Genomic DNA, 18,789 nt, shown 5'->3' with positions numbered 1-18,789 from the left:
AAAGTAACCTTTTGCTCATTATACTCTGATTACAATAAAATTAGCCTCGCAGATAGGAAATACCCATCAGGCACGGAAGCCATGACACAACGATCAAGGCTAAATAAAGGAAAAATGCCTCCGCCTCTTGGGAAGGTGGAGCTGGGAAGAAAATCAGGGAATACGACCCCAAACCCCTCCCTCCCCAATGAATATTCCGCCCCTTCACTTCTACACCCCACATGACCAACTTGCCAAAGAAACTCGGCACAGCTACTCACGTGAGTCTGCCCGGTCCCGCAATGAGAGTGCGCTGTCGCTTCGTAAATCCTCACTTTCCTTTCTTGACCTCTGTGTCTCCTCTCTGAAATCTTTCTGTGAGTGTGAGTGAGACCTGTAACTTGTATTCACCACAGAAAGTGCAAAAGGGAAGGGACTGTACAGATACAGTTAAAGTTCCTGATCAGTTGACTTTCCGTGACTCAGAAGGGAGCTGTCTCTGGTGGCCTCACGAGTCCTCTGAAGTCCCCCCAGCAGCACAGGCTCTCTGCTGGTGTGGAGCTGCCAGGAAATGGACTCTGCTGCTTTTTAAACTCATCACTCTGTTTGTGAGATTCCTATGTTGCTGAGTGTAGCAGTAGAGGATTCTTTTTCATTTCCATGTAGTATTCTATTGTGTGCCCATGCCAGCATTTATGTATTTATTCTGCCCTTAATGGGCGTTAAGGTTGTTGACAGGTTTGATGCTCATGAATGATGCAGCTCTAAACATTTGTGGGCCTTTATCTTGGTGATTTTTTTTCTCTTGAGAATGTACCTGGGAGTGGAAATGCTGGGTCACAGGGTATGTGTATGTTTAATGTCGACTGAAAAAAAAAATAGCACCACCTAAAAGTTGAGAATCATGTTCTATTTGGCGGCCTTTCTGAGAACTTCAAGCCTGGGAGGCAGCCTCTCAGAAGAGCTCTGAGTTTCTGCTCCGAAGAGGTCAGGGAGCAGTGAGGATATACAGAAGTTTTGCAACAAAGACCAGGTAGTCGGAGCATCAAAAGACTATGGGAGTTTTTTGTTTGTTTGTTTTGTTCTAAGGGCCGATTTTATTTATTTATTTATTTTGGGCCACACCGCACAGCATGCAGGATCTTAATTCCCTGACCAGGGATCAAACCCATGCCCCCTACAGTGGAAGCCAGACTCCTAACCACTGGGCCACCAGGGAATTCCCAAAAGATTACTGTCAATTAAAGAAAACCAGACATCTCAAGTTGAGGAACGTAGCGCTTTTCTGTGAGTGGGAAGATACAAGAGCCTGGGCTCACTGAAATCATTCCTTTGACAGGCATCTCAGCTTCTCCGGCCAGTACCCCGTTCTTTTCCATCATGAGTCCCCTCGGGTTGCACAAGTGCGGCAGCTGTGGCAGCTGAGGGCTTGGCAGAGGGCATCCCCCTCGTCTCCATCCTGCGTTCCTTCAGGGCTCACCTTCCGGGGGTGGGGGGGCCGGTGGTGGTCGATGGCTGCGACATCCTTTGGCTGCTGACACGGCAGCAGGAGCCTTAGCAGACTGTGCCAGTTTATACTGAGGCCGTAAAGTGTAAGCTCTCCAGCTGTCCACATCCTGCACAGCTCTTGGTATTTTCAGTACTTGTAATACTAGCCATTCTCGTTTGGATTTCTTCCTCTCCAACTGTCATATATTTTGTTTTCCTAGATCAACTGCACGATTGAGCATATGACATACTTGGTAAGTGTTCTACATGCACTTAAATACGGATTCACTTGTTTGGTATGATGTTCCATATATGTCCATTATGTTAATTTTTTGCAATCTTGTGCAAATTCACGTATGCTAAGTGACATTCTTGTTTGCTTGTTCTATTGTTAGGGAACCATTGACCGAAACTGCCCGCCTTGGCCAGGTATGATAATAACTACTTGCATGAGCTGTCACACAAAAGGAGGCCCCAATAAGGAACAGGACGCTGCCGCAGAAAACTCACCAGGAGAATTTGGGAGGGGCCGAAAGGAGGGAGGAGACGCCAGCCCGTAAAACGTCCTGCCAACCTCCCAGAAACCCTCCGACTGGAATCCATCTTAACTCAGAGATGCATGCCCCACCGGGAAGGGCCCTGAGTCAGACCAAATGTGGGCACAAGTAGGATAATTGGCCAGAGACAACCCAGAAAGTAACCCCATCACCATAAAACCCGAGACTGCGAGCCACGTGGCAGAGCAGTCCTCCTGGGGTCCCTTACTCTCCTGCTCTCTGCCTGGGCGCCCCTTCCCAATAAAGTCTCTTGCTCTGTCAGCACGTGTGTCTCCTCGGACAGTCCATTTCTGAGCATTAGACAAGAGCACGCTCTCGGGCCCTGGGAGGGGTCCCCCTTCCTGCGACACTATCAGTTACTTAAAGGATTTATGGTAAAATATTTGTGTCACTGTCAATTTGCCTCAACTTTCACTTCTGCCGTATCTTGCTTAAACATTTTGAAGCTGTTACTAGTTGTATAGAGGTAGGATTGACATATCTTTGTGTTATGTTGACTTTTTATTGAGGGGGCTATGTTCTACTTTGGTGGGAATAGGACTGAGTTGACGCCCTGCATTCAATTTGTGCTTTTCCTGGAGTTTCTTTTCTGTTCTTTCCGGAGGAGAAGGGCCGAAAAAGGACCATTCCAGGGCGCGGCGCTGGGCTTGCCACATTTGGGAGCGCCGCCTGAAGTTGGGCGCACAGCCTCCCGCCGCCCTGCCGTTGGGCTGGTGGAGGCCGCAGCACTGCTAGGGTTGCATCAGTCCTCCTGTTTGCACTATTTCTTTTTGCGACCATGGCCCCGCCTTAAGTATTTCCAATCGAGAAACAAAACCTCAGGAAACCGAAACTTAACCAGCCGCTCTCGCTTCTGTAATTACGCTTGCTGACCCCCCCCCCCGCAACCGTCCAACCAATCAGACGGCGACTAGTGTCTCTGTTTAAAAGTCAACCAATCGGCGACTATGTTTGTACCGGTCTATAAAAGAGCTGTACTAAACTCCGCCAGGACCTCTTAGCATCACCGGCAACGAGTGCGCGGAGGTCCAGGTTCGAACCTGCAATAAATGACCCTTGCCGTTTGGCTTTGACTCTCGACTCTGGTGGTCTTGTGGAGGGGCCTCGCGACCTTGGGCATTTCATTATCACTATGAAATATCTTTTAGTAATATTTCTTGCCTTAAAGTACACTTTATATGGCATCAATAGGGTGAACGAGATTTCTTTGGATTACTGTCGGCAGGATGTTTTTCCCACCCTTTTTCTTTTCAGCTATTCTGTGTCCTGATTTTTAAAGTCAGAGTTGTAACCAGTTTAGTGTTATTTTGTATCCAGTCTAAAAAATTTTGCTTTTACTTTGGAATGTTAAGTCCATTTACTTAACATTTACTTAACATAGAACTAACATAGTTGGGTTAATGTAGTGCAGCCCTGACACTTGGTTTCTTTTTTTTTTATAAATTTATTTTATTTTATTTATTTATTTTTGGCCGCGTTGGGTCTTCATTGCTGCGCGCGGGCTTTCTCTAGTTGCGGCGAGCAGGGGCTACTCTTCGTTGAGGTGCGCGGGCTTCTCATCGCCGTGGCTTCTCTTGTGGCGGAGCACGGGCTCTAGGCACGCGGGCTTCAGTAGTTGTGGCACATGGGCTCAGTAGTTGTGGCTCGTGGGCTCCAGAGCACAGGCTCAGTAGTCGTGGTGCACGGGCTTAGTTGCTCTGTGGCATGTGGGATCTTCCCCGCCCAGGGCTCGAACCCGTGTACCCTGCATCGGCAGGCGGATTCTTAACCACTGCACCACCAGGGAAGTCCCGGTTTCTCTTTTTCTAATGCAAGGGCCTGACCTCAGCTTTGCTTGCCAGGCATCCACTCCCAAATGACTCTCTAGATTAAACACATTGCCAGCCACAGGACTAGGTAGGAGCCAGACACGCCCACCCCCAGGCTCCTTTGTTTTAGAGCTCTTAGTTGGTTTCTATAACTCACCATCCTGGGCTCTAGTTTCTCCTCTACCCACGCTTTAAATCCCCACTCTTCTGTTTTAAAGTCACTAATAAAGAGTGAGCCCACCAAACCCTAGGTCCCCACCCTCGACCCCATAAAAACAGAACCCCAGGCCAGTGCTAGCACACTGTCCCCAAGACCTCACATTGCGCCTCCAGGTATGCCTCAGGGTCCGTGATCAGCTCAGGCACAATTCTCTGATTGGTCGACGGTGAGGTAGAGGGTGGTTAACATGATCAATCCCGAGGTGCTTGTAGGTCTGGGGCTCACAATCATCAAGTAGGTTATTTCTTCCATTTGGTGGTGGTTTTAGCATCCATAAAACAGCTCAGGAAATGTGCATCAGACACTGTTATCTGGGTACTTCAGAGAGGAGCTACAGCAGAGGATATGGGGGAGGGTCTGTCCCAGGAAGACCCCAGAGGGTCCTGCTCAGTTAGGCGGACTTATCACTCCTGCTTCTCTGCCCTTCTTCCTAGAGTTCCATGTTCCCATTTGTAATCATTTCACTTTACCTTGAAGAGTTTCCTTTTTTATTTCTTGTGGTTTGAGTCTGCTGGCAATGAATTATTGCAACTTGTGTATAAATCAAACTTTTGTTTTCTATATCTCTGAATAATATTTTTGGTTGGCATAGAATTCAGGGTTGCCAGACTTTGTCATTCATCGCTTTCAAGATACAGTTTCATTTTCTTCTGGCTTTTTTGTGAAAAGTCAGCTTTAGCTCTTAATTGTTGTTGCTTTGTAGATATGCGTCTCTTTCCCCTGGCTGCTAAGGGCATTGTTTTCTGGTTTTCAGCATTTGGACTGCAGTGTCGCTAGCTGGGGCGACATGCTTTGCATTTATCCTGCTTAGTTTTCTGTGATCCAGGGATCTGCCAATTATCTTTCATGGATTTTGAACAATGCTATCTCTTCAAGTATTTATTTATTCCCTCTTTCTTCCCTGTGGTACCCCAATCTCATGTAAAGTTAGACCATTTGACTGAGTCTCACAGGCCCTTATGCTCCGAACAATTTTTTTTCTACTGTTTTTATTCTCTCTAAGCTTCCCTTGGGCTATTTTATGTTGTCCTGTCTCTACCTACGTTCATATCGTCTTCTGCTCCTCATTCATCCAAACGAGTTCTTAATTTCAGATGTTTTGTCTTTTAATTCCAGAATGCGACGGTTAATCGTATGTGTTAACTCGGCTGGGCCACAGGACTCCGATATGTGGTCAGACACCATTCTGGATGTTTCTGTGAGGATGCTTTTGCATGAGATTGCCATTTAAATTGGTGACATTTGAGTGAGGCCGACTGCTCTCCATAACCTGGGTGGGTCTCACCTCATCAGCCGAAGGCCTGAATAGAACAAAAGACTGAGCTCCTCCAAGCAAGAGGGAATTCTGCAGCAGTCTCTGGACTTTAACTGCAGCACCAGCTCTCCGGCCTTCTGGCTCTAAGGAAACAGAATTTGCCACCCTAAGATACGTCTCTCTGTCACATGCATTGTTTTCAGCTGGTTATTTTTTGAGAAAGAGCAGACATGGGAAGGGTTCTGACAACCAAGTAGGAGTTGACCTTTTGTACGAAGCATTTACATTTATAAGGGAGATCTCCATTTGGGATGGCCTAATCTCTAGAAACTCTTATCACTGGAGAAGGCGATGCCTTCAATCCGCGTCACAACCCTGCTCACCTGCCACAACTGACTCTCCCCACCTTCAACAACCTGTTTTGTCTTTAGCTGAGGATGGCATTTAAGGTGAGGGCTGTGGCCCCTTTGGTGAGTTACTCAGTTTTCCTGGGTCTCTCCCATGTAGACATGTTGTTAAACTTCTGCGAGATTCTCTCCTGTTAATCTGTCTCATGTCAGTGTCACCCTTAGACCAGCCAGAAGGGTACAGGAAGACTTCTCCGCCCCCCGCCCCCACCCCCCACAGCCCATCCTGAAGATTTTGGCCCTGCAGCCACTTCCTTAAAACAAATCTCTTTTTGTTTCTATACACATTCTATTGGTTCTGCTTCTCTGGCGAATCCTCGCCCATACAGAGAATATTTATTTGATTTGTTTCATAAAGTCCTATTCTCTGTCAAAACTCTCAGTTTTTAAAGTCTATTATTGAACATACTTGTCACCGTTATTTTAAAGTCCTTTTCTGTTAACTCCATTATCTGGATCGTCCGCTGGTCCGTGTGTACGGCTTTTCTCCCCTGTTGCTATCGGTCACCTTGGGGCCTTGTATAAATAAGAGCCAGAGGCCACGCGTACCTCTAGTAGCGGGTCCCTCGGTTCCTCTTTTACCAGATCAAAGTGCATGAGGTATTCACCAGGTCAACTCCATCACAAGTTGAGCTGGGTTGGGCTGGACCGCAGCTTTGGGAAACTCATACGCCCTCCTGTCCCTCTCCTCCCAGGCTTCCGGTGGAGCCTCGGGCAGGCGTGTCTCCTGGCCCTGGAAAGCGCGGCAGATGCCCTCCACGTCTTTGCACCCTGCTTTGAAGCCTCCCACTCCCAACTCCTGCGGCCGCTTTAGACTCTGGCAAGTCTCTTCAGAGCAAGGTCAAATGTGTGTTTGGAGCAGGCCTCTCTCCTCGGGTGGGAACTTGGCTCCTCAGGGCCGTGGGACTGCCGCGGACGTCACTCTTCCTTATACACGCCCCGCCCTGGGTACCGCCGCCTGCATCTGGGACTCAGCGCGCATTCTGGTTTTTCGTAGGTTTCGCTTTCCCGGAGCTGAGCGTGCTCGCCCCTCCTCCCTGGGTTGTGGATACAGTCTCGCTGGTGGTTGGCAAATCCCCAGGAAGAAAAGACAGGTCAGGCTGGCAGCGTCGGCTCAGCTCGGGGGACTTCCCCACCTCAGGAAGCCAGTCCACTTGGTCCTTGTCCCTCTCAGCTCCCCAACACGTTTACTTACGACACCTGCAACCTGCCTGTTTTTTTCTTCTTGGTCCAGTGGGAGCATGTGACCGCCAGTCTGCTTCAACCTCGCAAATCCCGGACGCCCTCTGATGGCTACTGAATTTTATATGCTTACTTTGCATCCTGACTCGTTACTGATTGTTTTCCAAATATGTTACTTTTATTCTTTATTCTCTAGGATTTCCAGGTATACTGCCGTATCATCTACAAATGATAGATACGGTTTTACTTCTTTTTCCATTCTAAAGCCTGTAATTGTTTATTGTTTTCTAACTGTATCAGTGAATACTTCTGACTGAATTTCAAATAGTGATGGGAATGCTTTTCTTTTAATGGGTATTTTTTTTCTAATGTAAGATGATAACTTTTTTTAAAAAAAATACATGGTAAAGGGCTTCCCTGGTGGCACAGTGGTTGAGAATCCGCCTGCCAATGCAGGGGACACGGGTTCGAGCCCTGGTCCGGGAAGATCCCACATGCTGCGGAGCAACCAAGCCCGTGTGCCGCAACTACTGAGCCTGTGCTCTAGAGCCCGCAAGCCAGAGCTACTGGGCCCGCGAGCCACAACTACTGAGACTGCGTGCTGCAACTACTGAAGCCCATGTGCCTGGAGCCCGTGCTCCACAACAAGAAAAGCCACCACAATGAGAAGCCCACGCACTGCAACAAAGAGTAGCCCCCGCTCGCTCGCCACAATTAGAGAAAGCCCGTGAGCAGCGATGAAGACGCAACACAGCCAAAAATAAATAAATAAAATTTATTTTTTTAAAAAAAGTTACATTTTGTTTATTTATTTATTTATTTTTGGCTGAGTTGGGTCTTCGTTGCTGTGCGGGGGCTTCCTCTAGTTGCAGCGAGCGGGGGCTACTCTTCGTTGCGGTGCACGGGCTTCTCATTACGGTGGCTTCTCTTGTTGCAGAGCATGGGCTCTAGGTGCGCGGGCTTCCGTAGTTGTGGCACGCGGGCTCTAGAGCACAGGCTCAGTAGTTGTGGTGCACGGGCTTAGTTGCTCCGCGGCATGTGGGATCTTCCCGGACCAGGGCTCGAATCCGTGTCCCCTGCATTGGCAGGCAGATTCTCAACCCCTGTGCCAGCAGGGAAGCCCTGTGTCGTTTGCATTTTCTACTAGTGTAGTCTTAGCGCTCACCATTCTAGGTCGTTTTTCCAGGAACAGGTGAGCCCTTTTAGTTCGGGTTTAGGTCGCTTTGTCCTCTTGTTTGCCTGCCTCCCTGCTTCAGTGCCTCTGCTACAGCTTCCGACTTAACAATCTCAAATGCCTGCTCCCTTGGAACTTTGTGAGACTTTATTTCTAAGCTGGTCTTTACGTTTTCCTCCATTTGTTTCCTCACTTTCATCGTTTTTCATCTCATGTCTTCTTTTTATTGCCTACTGTTGTTTTGAGGTTCTGAACTTCTGATGCAAGGTGTTCCTTCATATTTTCAAATGTTTTGACTCAGGCATGAGAGATTTATTCTGCTTCCTGGTTCGTTTTCTGGGACATTTTTCAAGAGAAAAGTTTTATTCTCGTTTTAATTCTTCTCCGTGCAGTGTCTTCCCACAGATGAGCGCGCAGTAGGACGCGGCCTCTTGGCGCGAGGCCGCCCTCTTCCGGCTGCGCGATGAAGTGCAGCTGTTCTTGCGTCCGTTGTCTGGTGGTGGGAGGGGTGGGTGCCTGTCGACATCAGGAGTCTCCCTGGTTGCTGCCGCACTTAATTTCCCCTTCTTCTTTCCTTCTTTCCATTGGCCACCAAGCCTGCAGGGGTTTCGCCCCTCCTACTGGTCTGCTCCCCAAGAACGGATGCATTTCCCACTGCTCCTGCATCCCTGCATCTTCTCAAGCCAGGCCGCTGGCCAGCAGCTCTCAGCCTGGCTCCCAGCATCCCCTCGAGGGGAGCTGGACCTTCTCTTTCTGAGGATGGCTTTTGTCCAGCCCATCACTCTCAGACCCTTGGTTCCTTTCTCCCGTTTCCATCCGCTCTCTCCGGCGATACCCACGCTGCACAGCAGGTGCCCCAGGTCCAAAGACGGCTCTGCCAGAAGTTTGTGTTCGTTTTTCTACATGAAAGTAAATGACATCTGTGGTCTCTCCATCTCCTATGCGTGCTGAAGTCACGAGGAGCGTGGCGTCTTGTTCCCTTGCTCTGTTGATCTGAATCCTTTTCTTGCTACAAAGAGTAAATAGAGTTGGATGTAGGCAGCTGAAATGATCCTAGGGCCAGAATTCAGTGGGGTTTTTAAAACTTAAGATTCCAAATTTATTATTGCAAATTTATAGAAATACAATTGGTTCTTATCTTATAGCCAATGACCCTTCTAAATTCATGGATTAATTCCAATATTTGCTCTGTACATTATGTTCGAAACTCAAAATCCCATGATGTCCAAATGATAAGAAGTTGATTTCTCATCTTTTAAAAAAATCTTTATTTATTTATATTTTTGGCCGCATCGGGTCTTAGTTGCGTGGGATCTTTGCTGCGGCATGCAGGATCTTTTCATTGGGGCACACAGGCTTCTCTTTAGTTGTGGCTTGCGTGCTCTGTAGTTGCACACGCGGGCTTAGTTGCCCTGCGGCACATGGGATCTTAGTTCCCCGACCAGAAATCGAATCCACGCACCCTGCATTGGAAGGCGGATTCTTAGCCACTGGACCACCAGGAAGTCCCTGATCTCTCATCTAAAATGATGATCCCCTTGTTTCTCTATCCAGGACAGAGTGAGTAGAAGGGGTGATAACAAGGGGGGATGTGTTCAAGGGTTCACCATAAAGATGATGCAAGTTAGAGCTGGTTTTATAATGACCTTTATCAGATTAGAAAGATCCCCTCTATTCTTAGTTTGCTGAGAGAGTTGTAATCACAAATTGCGTTGAAGTTAACAAATAATTTTCTGTATATATTGGATTATATAGTATGTTTTCCTTTTTGTGGGCCATTGGTGATTTTCCAATATTATGTTTAGGACATGTTTCATTAATTTTCATGGGATATTGCTCTGGAATGTCCATTTTTTGTAATACCTTATCCATTTTTGTTAAGAACTCAAGACTATGCTAACTTCTTAAAATTAATTAGGAAGTGTTCATTTCTTTCCTCTGAAAGAAGCTTGGAAGATTGATATTATCTTTTCTTTGAATATTTGGAAGAATTAACCAGTGAGAGCATCTAAATCTAGAACTTTCATTTGCAGAAAGTTTCTTTTAAATCAGCTTTTTGAGGTATTATTTGTAAAAAGTAAAATTTATGAATATTAAGTATAGTTTCATGAGTTTTGAAAAACTGTTTTGGCCGTTTTAACTGCTTTGCATTTTCATATAAGTTTTTGAGTGACCTTATTAACCTGTCACAAATGCCACCGGGTCGTTTCATCACACCCACATCCAACAGCACCATGCGATTTGGGGGTTTCGAATTTTTCACAGATTCACATTCAACTCCATTACAGCATGAAATGACAAATGAATAAACGTATGATGTAAGCCCAGATCCTCCCCCCAGGCATCTCCAGTTCCACCCCTTCTGTGCCCACCTCCAAGCCGGGCCCATGCCCGGGCAGAGGCTGGACAGCAGGGAGGGCTGGAGTGGCACCCAATAAAGGGAGGCTCTGGGTGCACCAGCAGCAAGGCGGAGGCTGCACCTGGCCAGGCATGGTCCCTAGGACGTGCCAGGCAAGAGGGGGCGGGGGACAGTCCTGCTGGTTGGGCCACTGGGTGGACTGGAGGGGAAATGACCCCAACCAGCTGCACACTCTCATTCATAGCCAGCACATCCTCTCCCTGTGGCAACGGGAAGCTGGGCCTGCAGGGGGTGCTGAGGCCTCCAGAGACCCGGTGGCTGAGAGTGGAGGTGACCGGCAGCAGTCACTCGGGGGCCAGAGGCAGCCCGTCCAATCCCCCTTTGCCTACTAGTCGCCCCTTTTATCCTTCGGCCCACTCTCCTCCTGCGAGACCCCTGGGGGCAGGGTCACCCACTGCAAATCCAGATCCAGGGCCCACACCCTGCCTTCTCCTCAGAGGAGCTCAAACGGGTGTGGTCGAGGAAATAAAGGCAGGAAGGAAAAACAAAGAAAGAACCTGGGGAAAGATGCTGGCAGGACATGGCGTGACAAACTGTGAAGCCACCTGACACGCAGGTGCGGGCACCTGGGCATGGGCGCTGCCTTTAGGGGGCAGCCTTGGGAGGCAGGGGTCCCTGGGGGTCAGAAAAGAGGGCAGCCTTTCCTGCCCACACCTGGACTCACGCAGGGCCCTTAGACCTGCCCGGTCTCCAGGTGAGGTTGTGGCTGGGGTGATGGTGCCCCCAGAGGGGACGGGGTCCCACTCCGGACCACCGCCCCTGCCCTCAGTGGACTCTGCTGCTTCATCTGTGCCGTGTTGTTTGGTGACAAAGATTCTTTGCTTGGCCAAACTTTAGTCAGGCTCCCAAACCTTCTCCTGGGCCCATCTGGGCACTTCCTTGTAAAATCCGGTTTTAATAAGAACCTCCCCCAACTCAGTATCCGATGGGGTTCCATCCCCTCCCACCCCCCAGGTGAGGACTGAGCACCTGCCCTGCCTTCAGGGAGATCCTGGTAGGTTTGTTTAGCCAGAATCCCCCTACCCCTGAGGTCTTCTCTTAGTGTTTTTCCATCCATTGACCACACCTGCTCCTTGGCTGTAAATCCCCACTGCCTCTGCTGTATTTGGAGTTGCCCCCAGTCTCTCCCTGCACAACCCGTCACAGCGGTCCCTGCGCCGGTCTCGAGAGCCCCTGAGATTATTCAGTCTCACTGAGCTTTACGAGCGTCATGGAAGTTTCTTTCTTTAACACTGGTTCTGGTGAGGACAGGTTCCTGGGAACCTCCTCCCCTCCTCCCCCTCCCCTCCTCCCCCTCCCCTCCTCCCCCTCCCCTCCTCCCCCCTCCCCTCCTCTTCCTCCCCTTCTCCCCTCCCCTCCTCCACCCCTCCCCTCCTCCCCCCTCCTCCGCCTCCTCCCCCCCTCCCCTCCTCCCCTTTCTCCCCTTTCCCCTCCCTCCCCCACTTGCCCTTAATTGCCCTGTTTCCTGCCCTGGGCCTGGCTCTTGATGCTTTCCCTCTGGACGGCCCTGCACTTCATCTCCGATTGCCCAACCGGCCTCCTGTTCTCCAGCCCCAATGATCCCTCCTCCCCCTTGAAGCCTTCCTCCACCTCCAACACCAGACCACTTGCCACCACACCTGCGGGAAGTTTCAGCTCTCCTGAGCCTCCGAGGCAGGGACTCAGTGTGGTCCTGTGTCCCCAAGGTGTGAACCGGGCCCTGTTCCGCAGGGGGTTGTTACAGGAAGAGAAGGATGCAGCAGAGCTGGCGCGGGTGGAGACTGGCGGAGGGGATGCACCCACCGGGGAGACGCGCTCCCTGCCCGCCTGGCGGAGGGGATGCACCCACCGGGGAGACGCGCTCCCTGCCCGCCTCCTGCTCCAGCACGAAGCGGCCATCCTCACGGACCCCAGGAGACCCTCCCAAGAGCCCGAGCTGCGAGCAGGGGCTGACAGGCCTCCACAGCCGGCCCTCCGTCAGCTGACCCTCCCCAGAGGGCCGCGCTCCCTGAAGCAGGGGAGGGAAGGTTCAGGAGTCCTCGGGCTGCGAGAGGGGCAACGCGAGAACCAGGGTCTGAGAGGCCTCGAATGAGGAGGGTCCAGGGCGGAGAGACCGAGGGGATGGGCGGTGCGACGGGGGGAGGTCCGCACAAAGCCTCCGTCTCTGCTCCACCGTCCCTCTCCCGCCCTCCTGCAGGCTGAGCCGTCTGGCGTCATGGGGGTGCCGGTTCCAGTCCTGTGGGCTCTGCTGGTGTCTTTGGGCTGTGCTGAAGAAGCCACAGAGCCAGGTAAGGGCAGCCCTCTGGGCTGCGGGGGGCTGCGGGAGCTCCGGGGCGCAGCGGGCGCATCTCTAGGCAGCGGAAGCCCTTTGCGCCGCCGGGCAGGTGCGCAGCGCGCTCCACCGCGGCCTGCTGCTGCCCCACCGCGGCCTGCTGCTGCCCCACAGGTGAGAACCTGAGCTGCTACCAGTGCTTCAAAGCCACGAGCTGGGAGTTTTGCAAGCCCGCCGCGTGCGCCTCCGCCGACCGGGTCTGCGTCTCCCACACGGTGATCATCACCCTGCGTGAGTCCCTGGCCAGCGCTGAAGGGGCCTGTCGGGGGCTCTGCGCTGGATCCTTCGGGGTCTCTGCGGGGAGCCGAGGAAGGCTCCCTTCAGGGGCCCCCTCGCCTGCGCCGACCTTTGCCAGATCCCGGTCCTGAGCAGGGGAAGAAGGAGGCAGCCGCTCAAGACTGAGCCCTGGGGGCTTCCAGAGGAGGCTGGCTGGTCTCTTTCCTTCTTTTCGGTTATCCTAAACCAAGCGCCCTGAGCAGCCTATGATACGATGTAATGCAAAGCATACAGCTGTCACATAATACAATACAACGAGGTTCAGTGTAGTGAGGTACCATGCACACAACAGATACAGCAGCGCAGCGCAGCGCAGCACAGCACAGCACAGCACAGCACAGCAGGACACAGGAAGGTGGACTCCACCCGAGGGTATCTTTTCTTCTGTAGCTTGGGTTGTTTCGAGTGTTCTGTTCCCTCCGGTGCTTCGTTCAGAGGTCTCTGCGCGTCTCTGAGTGAAGGAGGGAGGGGTGGACGGGAGCCCAGGCCGGGTGCAGCAAGTCCTCTGGCCACCATCGTTCTTCTCTCTGCCCTGCTTCCCCCGTCTCCCCGGGACTCCCAGGCCCCTGGCTACCCGGGTTTCCAGGCCACGTGTGGTTTCAGGGAAGAGCCCCGACCAGGGCCAGCAGTCCTGAACCCTGTCTTTGCTGTGACCTTGAAGGTGACCCTGGACAGCTGTGCTCCCACTGTGCAGGGCCTGGCCTGTGAAAGGATCAGGAGAAGGTATCTGTAGATGTTCCAAGACCAACAGTTCTCTGACCCGAGGTTTGGTTCTGGCCTTCCCTGCCCGCGGGAAAGCACCCCTCCCCAGGCTCCCCCTCTTTTCCTGAGCGCTGTCTCCTCTTTTCTGCAGGATCTCGCCTGAGAATTTCGCTCAGCAGGCGCTGTGCTCCCAGGTGTCCCAACACCAACATGAAGTCTGAATGGTCGTCGGGCCCCGGGGTGCACGGCAAGATCACCAGGCACTGCTGTTCCCGATCTCTCTGCAACAGGGCACCGCCCCCGCGGGAGGCTCCCGGGGCCCTTCCAAGGGCGCTCCTGCTCCAGGTGGGCCTTGGCCTCCTCTGGGTCCTGCTGTGAGCACCTTCCTCTCGGCCCCAAGGCCCACGCTGTCCTCCCACCTCTATCCTGCCCCCATCGCTCTCAAGACCGTGGGTGGGACATTCACCCCTGAGACGGTAGGCAGTGCCATCGCCTCGCCCTGGGCCCGGCCGCCTCTCCCGTCCCCAGCAGGGGCCCTTCGCTCACACAGCCTGGGACTGTAGCCCCACTCCGTGGGGTCAGGGATGGGGGCATGCGATGGGCATTTCTCAGTTTGGGGTAACAGCCCCTGCTCTGAACGGAAGCTCCAGGTCCCTGTGCTGGGCAAGAAGAGCCCGGCAAGGCCAGAGGGTGGCTCAGCCCTGGCTCTGGCTCTGACTGGCTCTGTGGTCTCAGCCCCCCCACGCCCGCTGTTCTCGCCACCTCTGTCCCTGGCCCAGGCAGAGTCCTGCAGTGGGACCACGACCTTCACTCCTTCCAGAGACAATAAAGTCGTTGCTTGACCACACCCCCTCTTGCTTCTTCCTCGTCTCTACCCATTGGGCCCAGACTACAGCCCTCTGGCCTGCTCTCAGCAGACTCTGTGGTTGTGCGCCGGCCATGGTTGGAATGGTGGACAAAACTGTCCCTCTGGGCTACAGCCAACCAAGCTGGGGACAGGACCAGCACTGGGCAAGCAGGAGTCACAGGCTCAAGGTCGGGTCCTCAGGAGGGCCAGCTGGCCAATGGTGGGGTGGAGGCTCGGAGTCTGGGGCACATGACAGGGGTCAGTGGTGCCCGCCTAGGAGAGTGGGGTGGAGAGATGCTGGGCGGTGGGGTGGATGGGAACCATGTTTGGTGCACAGGGGTGCTGGAGAGAGTAGGGGCTGATGGAAGGCCTGGAGGTGCCCAGGATGGCCCCATGCCTGGCTTGGGGGAGGGTCACCCAGGAGAGGGGCACAGGGGAGGAGCAGGTTGGGACAAGTGGAACTCATGACAAGCTCATAGAGACATCCAGGGGAACATCCAGGGATACATCCTGGAAGGCAGAGAGCTAGAGGACAGCAGCCAGGAATCTGTGGGCGGGGGCAGCGTCAGCAGGCAGCAGGTCCCCAGAGCCCAGAGGACGCTGGGTCCACACACCTGGCCCCCAGTCCTGGTTCCTCAGGCTTACCCCACCCCGGAGTCTGCACACCTCCCCCCGCCAAGGTCTGCACACCCCTCCGCCCAGGGTCTGCACGCCCCTCAGGGTCTGCCCAGCTCTGGGTCCTTACACCTGCCTCCCCCATCGCACACCTGACCCCAATCTCCAACTCCTGGTGATTTCCCCCGTGGACAAAGATGGGCCTGGCCGCCCCTCATGCTCCGGGGCCTTCATGCATTCCCAGTCCTGGGCTAGGCTCCACTCTGTGCCAAGGAGACCGACGGAGTGGCCAGGAGCTCTCTGGATGAGAGGCCCAGAAGGCCCAGCTTGAAGTGGGACCTCACTCCCCCTCAATGCAGTTGTGACTTTTCATGCTGAATTTAAACCCCTAGGCTGGCCAAGCAGGCTGGTCACCAGCTACTGCTTCCGACTCCCCACACGAGGTTCCTGGCCCATTGAGGCATCAGGAATCTCTGACTTCCCGAGTCAAGGCCAGTCCACAAGGCCAGTGCAGAGGGGAAACAATCACCCGGTGGGGCCACGGTCTTCTCTCCAAGCTGCATTCTCCTAGGAAATACGTGTGTGTGATCCGGGTCAGGGAACACCACACCCTGTCTGCCCATGACTGCCGTACCAGCCGCTCTCTGCTTCCCTCTCCATGAAGATGACCACCTTTGGAGCCGGGCATCCTGGTCCCTCCTCTGGACAGGGGACCCAGGATTGTAGGCCCTTCTGGGAAACCTCTCGGCTAGAAATCAGAAACTTTGCTGAATGAATGGAGAAATGAGTAAAGAATGAGTGAAGGAAAGATGAAGATGATTGACAACCGAATGAGAAAGGTATTCTTGAGCAGGGAATAGATGCTTCATGAGGGCTGAGCACGTGAGGTGAGAAGAAGATGGAGCCTGCCCTCAGCCATTCAGCTTCCCCAAGCCGCTCTGACCTAAGACGGTGGCGGGTCACATCCTTCCTGGGCACCACGGCCCTCCCCCATTCCCCAGGGCCCTGAGCAGCACGTGGCCGCCACGGAGCAACCCAAAGCTGGTCTGAGCCGGCCTCAGGGCCGCCGACGTGCGGGCACTGCTATGGCCATCATTAGTTTCAGGATTTTTGCTGTGGCTTCTTTGGGGACCAGGTTCTTTTTCACAGTCTCTGCTGGGAAGCTCAGATCCGGCTACAACCTGCACTCCGACAGGCTTCCAGCTTCGTGCTGACACTCAGATGTATCCAATCCCGTCTCCATCCTGGCCACGCCTTGCCTTTCCTTTCTTCTACCCTACCTCCTTCAAAATTATTTGAGTTTCTGATTCTCCTAGTTTGTACTACCTTAACTCTTTTTAAAAAAAATTTTTTTTGTGTTGTGTATTTTATTTATCATTATTATTTTTGGCTGTGTTGGGTCTTGGTTGGTGTGTGGGGGCTTTCTCTAGTTGTGGTGAGTGGGGTCTACTCTGCGTTGTGGTGCACCAGCTTTTGATTGTGGTGGCTTCTCTTGTTGCAGAGCATGGGCTCTAGGCACGCGGGCTTCAGTAGTTGCAGCACGGAGGCTCCGTAGTTGCGGCACACGGGCTTAGTTGCTCCGCGGCACGTGGGATCTTCCCGGACCAGGGATCGAAACTCTGTCCCCTGCATTGGCAGGCGGATTCTTTCTTTCTTTCTTTCTTTCTTTTTTGGCGGTACGCGGGCCTCTCACTGCTGCGACCTCTCCCGCTGCGGAGCACAGGCTCCGGACGCGCAGGCTCAGCGGCCATGGCTTACGGGCCCAGCCGCTCCTCGGCATGTGGGATCTTCCCGGACCGGGGCACGAACCCGCGTCCCCTGCATCGGCAGACGGACTCTCAACTGCTGCGCCACCAGGGAAGTGCCTACCTTAGCTCTTTCAGCTATCAAATGGATTTGGCGAGTCAACTTTCATAATTTTCCCATCCCTTGACCTCTGTTCACTGGTTCTGCCTGCTGCGTGCTCCCTGTCCTCGTCCGGCTGTGGGTCCTGATTCCACTGATGGAGCCTGGGGTCTCCCCAGGCAGCCCACGTGAGGACGGGGCACTCGGGAGGCACCGCAGGACAGCCCAATGGCAGCGTGTGTTGGGATTGTGAAGACCTAGAAGGGAAAGCCAGCTGTGAGGGCATGCCAGATGCTGCTTCCACTCCCCTTGCCCTAAAAAAGAGACCCAAGTCTACCACGTCTGTGGTACAGAGTCGTGAATCAGGTCGTGTGTGAACTCCACACGCAGCAGAGTCCAGAGCGGCCTGTGTTCTCCTGCAGGTTCTGTTCCCCACCCCTCCCCCCCACCCCCGAGGGTACAAGTACCCCCGCCCAAGGTCTGCTCAACCTTGAACGGAGCATTCTGGTCCTCTCATTTTGTTCCAAATGTCCAGATTTTTATCTTTTTTATTGAACAATAAATTTCCCCATAGACAATGTTCTCTGTCCATAAGCATTTAAATTAAACATTTATAACAGAGAAGATAAACTTTTAAATCCCAAATATTTCTAAACTAAATTATTACATTTTGATTAGTTCATCTGTTGAACAAGGAATTATAATAGGAATTTTTAAAATTCCTTGATCTGAACAGTAATAAAATCAGGACAAACGTTTATTTTGAAAAGAAAACGGCACTGTGAGGAAAATGGATAGGTTAGATCCTTATGTTACAAAAGAAGAGGGGCTGAAACATCAATAAACCATGTGTTTAAATCTAGAAGCTGGAGACAGAAAAATAAATTAAACCCCCCAAAAAACCAAAAAACAAAATTAAGCCAAAAATGTGATTTAGTGAAATAGGAAACCAAAATAAAATAGAGAAGATCTACAAAGTCAACAGACTAACAAGATGGTGACATTGGCAAGATTGAAAGTGGGAGTAAAGAGGAAATACAAATAAATGACAAAAATGGATGAAAGGGCCACATAGCGCTAATCACCCATTCGCACACAATTCTAGCAAAGGGACATGTGAACAATGAACGCAGCCTTGTGGGCCACACGAGGAGGTAGCAGGGCATTCCCGGGTTAGGGTAAAGGCTCTACGTCTTGACTGTGTTGGTGGTTCTATAAGTGTTTACATTTGTCAAACTCACCGAACTGTCCACTTCAAAGGGGTACTTTTTACTGGGTGTAAATCACACTTTAGGAAAGTTGATTGAACTATCACAAGAGAGTCATTGCATACCTCGATGGGACAGGTTTGAAGATTCAGATGCAATGAAGTATTTCCTAGTGAAAAATACAGATTACCAAACTCAACCCAAGTAGTAAAATTTCCAAGTTCCTTTTACAAAGGAAGCATAACACTGACAGCTAAACGTGACGATGATACTAAAAAGCAAATGACAGCATTTCTGTGGATCAGTGCAACAGTCTTAAATAAAACCAACTATTAGCAAACCAAATTCAATAGCATATTATACAATAACATGATTGTGTGCATGTGTCAGCCCCGAAGCCAGGAACTTAACTGTATGAGGCAGTGCTGGATGCGGTCTCATGATGGTGCTGAACAAAAGGATCAGTACTTTCTAACACTGTATCTGAGACACAAGC

General features: G+C 51.9%; 1 protein-coding gene across 1 annotated transcript; it reads left to right on the top strand.

The window, feature by feature from the left end:
- The first annotated feature begins 239 nt into the window (after nt 1-239).
- Nucleotides 240-14,576, top strand: LY6L (lymphocyte antigen 6 family member L). Its single transcript, XM_067712718.1, has 6 exons — nt 240-260; nt 1,689-1,721; nt 1,863-1,896; nt 12,666-12,756; nt 12,915-13,031; nt 13,930-14,576. The coding sequence occupies exons 4-6, from the start codon at nt 12,684-12,686 to the stop codon at nt 14,154-14,156; spliced, it is 417 nt and encodes a 138-aa protein (XP_067568819.1). The 5' UTR covers nt 240-260; nt 1,689-1,721; nt 1,863-1,896; nt 12,666-12,683; the 3' UTR covers nt 14,157-14,576.
- Nucleotides 14,577-18,789: the final 4,213 nt, after the last annotated feature.

Source organism: Pseudorca crassidens, chromosome 17 (genome assembly GCF_039906515.1).
Source record: "Pseudorca crassidens isolate mPseCra1 chromosome 17, mPseCra1.hap1, whole genome shotgun sequence".
Taxonomy (NCBI): domain Eukaryota; kingdom Metazoa; phylum Chordata; class Mammalia; order Artiodactyla; family Delphinidae; genus Pseudorca; species Pseudorca crassidens.
Note: the sequence above shows the minus strand (reverse complement) of the source record. Positions and strands in the feature narration are given on the sequence as shown.